Below are 7,579 nucleotides of genomic sequence, written 5' to 3'. Positions count from 1 at the left end.
ATGGTATGAGGGAAATGTTTTTCCATAGAAATTGTTTTCTTGAAAATGTTCTCAAAGAAAATTAAGTGTGTTTCTTGCTTATTTTCTTGTGTTTGGTATAAAGTATTATTCATAACATATTGTATATAATCTAGTCAAATACTGTGAGAGGAGATAGTGGGAGTTAGGAGTGATGGGGATAGGGGATTTGATGATGGGGTGAAGATGAAGTGTGTTGGAGGGTGACAAGGACACAATCAATGTGAAATGTCACTTGTGGAACTCGTTCCCCTACTTATATTAAGGAAGACATTTTCCTCATTTTTAAAGAGCTTGTTTTTTAAAATAAATTGTTTTTCAATTTTTTGACCAAATAAACATGAGAATTGGAATATAAAATGTTTTTCTCCATACTAAACACACCTTATATATAAAAAGATTTACTTACGTATGAAACACAAAAATAAGTAAGACTCACTTAATTTTTCAAAAAACATATTTTCCTCCGTACCGAACACGTTTTTATAACCAGATGGAGCTTCAATTAATTTTAAATTATAATCAAAAGTTGAGGAATACATTATATACATATAATAGATGGGATTTCTAACTTCAAAACTTTGAACTCTCGAGGTTCTCAAATTTCGAATTCTTTTTATAATTAATTGCTTCCCCGTCATTTTTATTTGGCATATTACGTTTTTCGAAAGTTAATTTAACTAATTTTCAAAGTTAAATTAGATTACATTAATTCGATATTTTAAACAAAAAATTTAGATATTCAAAAACTATACAAAAAGTACTATAAATTACAATTTTTGACATATCAATATTATGAAAAATACATCGTAAAATGTTAGTCAAGATTTTTTATAATTTTACTCTAAAAAGAGAACCTATGACAATTAAAAGTGAACAGAGATAGTAAGTTATTATTTTATTGTACTTCGAGTCCTCAAACTAGTTTACTAGAAATGTTTGACCTCAATTAAATTGTATGATTTGGTTCGAAACATTGATTTAACTAAGTGATGTATATTTGACATCGATTAAATCAAATAAATATTGCATATGATAGGGGAGAAAAGAATATTATTCAAACATGGGGAAGTTCAATTATTAATATTGTGTCTACTATTGAATTATACACAACTTATTTATTTTTATCTTTTACTATTTGTCATTTTTGTCTGCAAGCCAAACTTTATTGTTAGCTCTTAAAAAATAATTCTCCAGAGTAATGATACCGAAAAAAAAATTTAAAAAAAAAAGAGATAAATATTTGAAACACTCTTAATTTGGCACAAATTATTACTATTATCTCCGAATTATTGACAACCTTAAATACACTCCTCATACCTCTATCTGTCAGACACATGTCATAGCAAGTGGTCTCAAACTCTCATAGAAGCATGAAACTCTTAATAACAAAAATGAGAGAAGTGTTAAAAGCACCCCTAAACTTGACGAGAATTTGAGAGTGTATTTAAGTTCAGTTAGTCAAGTAACTGGGTCTTTTTGAGGCTGTCAATTATTTAGAGATGAAACTAATAATTCACACCGAATTTAAGAATGTTTTCAATAATTCTCTTTAAAAAAAATAATAGAAAAGCTAAATATGATCTTCCTTTTGCATGTTGATTGATTATGAGAAATAATAAATCAATCATGTTATTGCTAATACATAAACATGCCTTTTAACTTAAGCTTAATTAGCTGACATTTATATCCTCCAACTTATAATGTGTACAAGTAAACTTGAAAAGTCCCACATTAGAGATAAAATGCTCCCTAACAAAGACAACTCCTCACCAGGAGACTCAAAACCCAAAACCTCTAATTAAGGATGAAGAAGCAATTACTACTACACTACAACCCTAGGTGGTGTACTTCAAGAATCTATTAGTGGTTACTTGGTGTTGTTGGGTTTTCTCTTCTATAACATGGAAATTCAAAAAGTAAGAATACATGTACAAAAAAAAAAAAAAATCAACCCAAAAATTACCCTCATCAAGAAGGCCACATTTTCTAAATATTGAAAACCAACACCGAATACTTGCTTCCTTATAAGTTTTTTTAATCATTGAGAAATCCTAAGGGCCAACTGTCACGGTTTGAAACTTGATGGATAAAGGGCTAGCCTCGGCCTTACTCTACTTAAATGCCAAGCAGTTGTTCTTGATAGGGTTTGAACTCGTCATGTACGCCTAACTTACACCTCATGCATTATACTCTTACTATTGAACCAAAGCCATGGTGTTAGTCCTAACAAAAGGAATACTGTAACATTCTAGTGAAATTCATCGAAAGCCCTTGGATACCAACAACATGGAATAAAAAACACCCAGCAAAGATTTAATGGAAAGATGTAAAACCAAGCCATTAATTGCAATACGAACTAACCACAAGAAGATGCCTTCCCTAAACCGGGCTAGATGATTTCTTCCCATCTATTCTAACCTTGGTGAAAATACCTAGTACCACTTGTTGCTGGTAGAGGTGACAGATATCCTGTGAAATTAGTCGAGGTGCGCATAAGTGGGCCTCAACACTACAGTTATCAAAAATAAAAACATATCTAAGCTACACATAGTCCCAATGAAATACTGAGCCATAATGAGAAACTTGCCCCAATACACATTGCAAGAAAGACTGGTAAACATCCTTGTATGTTGTATTCTGAAAATCACATACTTATATCTAGTCATATCTGGAATAAAGAGTCAACATCCTACATTGAGCGTTTCTCAGATTGCACATTTCTCGATTATAAGAACAAGATCAGTGATACAAAGCTTCTCATGCACTATTACAATGAATTTACGAACTCAAAAACCAGATACCAACCAATGCGGGGAGATTATCTTCTTACAGGAGGCACAACACCTCGACCAGGTGCTGCTCCACGACCTGCAGCCTGAGCCTGCAAACAAGTTCATAATCAGGCATGTCTATTTGCTAGAAAAAAGCAAAATTGTTGGCAAGTGAAAATACACGTAAAATTAGAAGCGGCACTGACTTTAGCTCGCATGGCCATTGCACGTCCCCGTCCAACACCGAGTGATGTACCTTTTCCCTTCAATAAATAAAATCAAACATAGGTCAAAGCACTTCATTAAAACAGATAAATGAATATAGGTGCAACTAAAGTGTACCTTGATTCTGGATTCTAGCCGCTTGAACATGGGAGCATTCTTAAGCATATCGGGAATTATCATGAACCTGGCAGAAACTAAATTTCAGCTACAATCTTACCAGAAGCAGCACATAATTATGGAAAGGAGGACCACATACCTGACTTTGCTGCCTCGAATAAAAACGTGTTCCAGTTGTGACACCCTTCCATCCTGCATTAACCCACTTTAGCAATTAGTGTCACCAATATTGAAAATAAAAAGCAGGAATTCGCGATACATTTCCTTTTCCATGAGTAACAACACAAGAACCAAATATTGTAGCTATGAAGGTGCACGATTCATTGAACACCAAGCACCCAGCAGCAAGCCAGGCATCATCATTAATGTGCCTAGCAGAGTGGGGTTACATATTCCCAAAAATTGCACACTGGGGCAAAAGATCAGAGAGATTTGTGTGGTTTGTTCATTTGAACACAATAATTTCTATGTTGATGCAGTTTCCATTCACGAAATGACAAATTATCAAGGACATGCATTGTAGTGCAGGACAAACTTGGCTTAGTAGTATCTTCATTCTTGTATATCTTCTAATATATTAGGCAAATAGGGTTTCTTGTACTTCGATTATCGCACTATTTTGTTGTAGTTATTGTTCCTTTTTCAAAATGCTTTGTCATGCTCTCTATACTCTTTTGCCATGAATTCTTCACTTCCATTATTTTTTTCAATATATTTTATATGATTTACCTTGAGCCGATGGTCTTTGGAAATAGAATCTCTACAAGGTTTGCGTACACTCTACCCTCCCAGACCCCACTTGTAGCATTACACTAGGCATGTTGTTGTTGTAAATAAGGTAAATAGAATCCCATTAAAACAGAAATGGAGAATCAAATAAGGGAAACTAGAGAAAACACACAAAAAAAAGAGACACAAAACCAACAGAAAAACAAAAAAGAGACACAAAACCAAAGAAACTACAAACACTACCCTTCGGGGTGGCCCAGTGGTTTGGGCTTAGGACTTTCATGTTGGAGGTCTCAAGTTTGAAACCCCTTGCCAGCAAAAGCAAGGGATTTGCCTTCTGGGTCGAGCTCGTCGCACCGGGCTTGACCAATGCGGGTTACCTCTCTTATGTGGTTTGCGAGCTATTGCATAGGAGCAGGGGTTTTACTTTGTGCGCACCCAAAGGATAACGGCTGCGGGTTTCCCTTGTCATAAAAAAAAAAAAAACTACAAACACTAAATATCCTCCTCTTTGCAATTCTACCACTAGCACTAGACACATGTTCTGGTATTTTATATCATAAAGCCCAATATTTTATATTTTATATCCTGCCAAACAAACACTACTAAAGTTTTCTCTATCTTTTGCGTACACATGGATGAGCAAGCTTCAATTTAAATCATGTAAATGTAAGTGACCACACCACACACATGCATTCGCATTCTCTGTATATGAGATCATACTAATGTTTGACATATTACATGATCATTGTTTGATATTGATAGGGATACTACTTTCAGATTTTGCAGCCCCACAAAAATTAATATTTTAAAATTAACAGTGATTGTTTTGAAAAGTGAAAGGGGACAAAAAAGGGGACAGTTCACACTCCACTGGGTTGAATGATGCACACTTCTTTAAAGTAAAGCGCACGATTACAGAAATTTAAAAAGTACCGATCTTATGAGAATTTAGTGGTGTAATAACCAGATTTGCAATTAAAACAATTAGTTCACCATCTAATAGAAAATCATGTCGATATTTGTCAAACTCCTCGAAGGTGAGATTCAAAAAACCCACCATTTTCTCAGGATCAGTATGTGCATCATTGTTGACCATTTTCCATTAATCACCTTGTGTGACATAATCTCTCATCAATTCCCTTTATAATATTGCCAACTCTTATTCAATTAGGCAAGCAGTCTACCAGGAATGTGTCTATACTCAAATCAGTAGGTTAAATCCAGAGAAAGTTACACCTTTCTTGAGACAGATATTTTAGATCTCCACCTATAAGTCCTTTTCTTTTCAGCTTATGAATCTAGGATGACAATGTGGCACAAAAGCAGGCATGGATAATGAACGCGATAGATAAATTCCACTTTAAAAATTTAGCCAACAGTTGGCTGCATTACATCATTACATATGAACTTCCACACCAAAAATTCTTGAAATTTACTCAACCATTGAAGAGTTGAAGTTGGAGCACCATAACAATTTAAAGGACCGAACATTAACTTCTTCAAGGACAAGAAGCACACAAAGATGGACCCAAAGGTATCTAATAGTCAATGAAGTGGTAAGAGAACCATGAAGATTCTGGTTCCAGTGCAAACGAAATCAAAAAACTCTAGGTAATTCATTCTCATCTTCCTAAGCCTTAGTGGGCAAAGTTATTTGGTACCTAGTTGGTTGGAGGTAGCAGGTACCTGCTTGAATAGTCGAGGTGCACCTAAATTGACTCGGAAACCACTGTCACCAAAAATAAGCAATTAACCTACTTAGAAGACTGTCCAGAACTTCATATTTCATGGTGCCATATTTTTTGTATCTCGCTTCCATTCCTTCTAACATGGAAATTTCAAATCATAAGCAGAGCAAAAGATCGTGCTCAATTTTTCAGGCGATTAGCCATAAGAGATTACAAATAAGCAAAAAGTAATACAATTTTACATTTGTTTCTAGATTGTTTTTGTATAATTTGATACGAAAACTTAGGGTTTAGGATTTAGGGTTTTAAGGAATACGGCGCAAACCAAATCAATGAACTAAAAAGTAGAAAAAACTTACTTTGGCAGTGTAAGTGATGCTTTCGAGCTGACAATTCCAGTTATCTTCGCACTCCACCATACTTCCTCTGTAAAGCTCACCGCTCTTCATTTCCACGGTTACTATGTGCCCTGTTGCTTCGTGTAGAAGCTTCACCGGAATCCCCAAGCTACGACTCATCGTTATTGTCCTTCTAGAACCTTCTCTTCTTCTCTGCTAAACCTAATGGTTGTTTTCCGGTGAGTTGCTCGTCGGAACTCGTAACGCAAAATATCGGGAAATGGAAATGAAGTACTTATAAAAGGTGATATATGAATTTTGGTCCCCAAGTTGTAAACATTTAACAAGCGCAGTCAAATTTAAGTAAATGACCAAAATGATCTTTAATGTATGGATAATATTTTATTTTGATCTTTAATGTATTTCATTTGATTGAATAGTTATTTTGGTTCTTAACATATTTCACTTGTCAAAATATAAGTTCAAAAAAATATTTACAAGATTTGGCATATAACTGGTACAACCAAACTTAAGATATTTTTATTTGATATTTGCTTTGATGGTTGAAGACATATCTGATTGAATAGTTATTTTGGTTCTTAACATATTTCACTTGTCAAAATATAAGTTCAAAAAAATATTTACAAGATTTGGCATATAACTGGTACAACCAAACTTAAGATATTTTTATTTGATATTTGCTTTGATGGTTGAAGACATATCTGATGTTTGGTTTGACAGTCTCAATGCTTAGATATTTTATTTGAATTTTGACTTGACATTCTAAAGCGTCATACTCTTATTTAAACTTCGATAAATTCTTTCATCTCATTTCACTCATGGTAATTCATCTATTTCGTAATTCAAGATTTATTTATTTATCTATACCTCAATCAAATTTGTTTTTGTTTTTTCTTAAAGTCTTTTTGGTTTGTTAAAATTAATATTCAATTAAATACAATCACAAAAGTTTTTTTGAGAATTCAAAAGAAGATCACGACGAGACGAGTTGTTTATCATTACGATAGGTGTCCAGGGACAACTCTTGCTTATAAAAATTAAGGCATATGCAAATTAGGGGCCTCAAATTTTTATCAAGAACAAATTATGTGAATTTTTTTATTAAAGAAATTAATTATTGTAATAAAAAGTAAGGAATCAAGAAAAGTTATTTTCTTGTCTTACATTTTCTTTGTTAACACTCATATCATTTAACTTTTTTTATTATTATTTAATTTCTTTTGCACCATTTTTCTTCAAATCTTTGATAAGTTTTTATAATACAGTATCAAAAAATATGAATCTATAGTTGAAAAGTGTCGATCAAAGTGAAATGCAAATTCTTTTATATTTTCAATTATTACAACAAACATCAGTAAGGTATGTCAAGTTATCAACTTCTTAAATTAGATATTATGATTCTAACTTGTCTCGAAAAGTCATAGATTCCCCCCTAAACTTATCTCGAAAAGTCACTTACACGCTTCAACTATCGTGACGACCTATTACACATCTTTACTACTTAAAAGTGAATTTAATACCACCCTGATATGTGCAACCCACTCTCATAGTATGTGATGTATTACACTCGCTGCCACATCAGCGCTACGTCAGCGCCATGTTAGAAATTATATTTTTTTATATTTTTTTTACTTTCTTTTCTTTATTACTTGACTTTTATTTTATT

The 7,579-nt window shown here is 33.3% G+C and overlaps 1 protein-coding gene across 1 annotated transcript; it reads right to left on the bottom strand.

The window, feature by feature from the left end:
* Positions 1 to 2,669: 2,669 nt before the first annotated feature.
* On the bottom strand, positions 2,670 to 6,163 carry LOC125830232 (small nuclear ribonucleoprotein SmD3b-like). Its single transcript, XM_049509440.1, has 5 exons — positions 5,914 to 6,163; positions 3,274 to 3,326; positions 3,135 to 3,201; positions 2,999 to 3,055; positions 2,670 to 2,902 (listed from the first exon to the last, which is right to left on the bottom strand). The coding sequence occupies exons 1-5, from the start codon at positions 6,070 to 6,072 to the stop codon at positions 2,840 to 2,842; spliced, it is 399 nt and encodes a 132-aa protein (XP_049365397.1). The 5' UTR covers positions 6,073 to 6,163; the 3' UTR covers positions 2,670 to 2,839.
* Positions 6,164 to 7,579: the final 1,416 nt, after the last annotated feature.

Source organism: Solanum verrucosum, unplaced genomic scaffold, assembly GCF_900185275.1.
Source record: "Solanum verrucosum unplaced genomic scaffold, falcon-dt-bn FXZP01000072.1, whole genome shotgun sequence".
In the NCBI taxonomy this organism is placed as follows: Eukaryota; Viridiplantae; Streptophyta; class Magnoliopsida; order Solanales; family Solanaceae; genus Solanum; species Solanum verrucosum.
This window is presented reverse-complemented; position numbering and strand designations above follow the sequence as displayed.

Coding starts and splice junctions, on each gene's coding strand:
- LOC125830232 (XM_049509440.1), bottom strand. CDS start 6,072: ATGAGTCGTAGCTTGGGGATTCCGGTGAAGCTTCTACACGAAGCAACA. Junction 3,056..3,134: donor GGCTAGAATCCAGAATCAAG/GTACACTTTAGT, acceptor TATTTATTGAAG/GGAAAAGGTACATCACTCGG. Junction 2,903..2,998: donor CAATGGCCATGCGAGCTAAA/GTCAGTGCCGCT, acceptor ACTTGTTTGCAG/GCTCAGGCTGCAGGTCGTGG.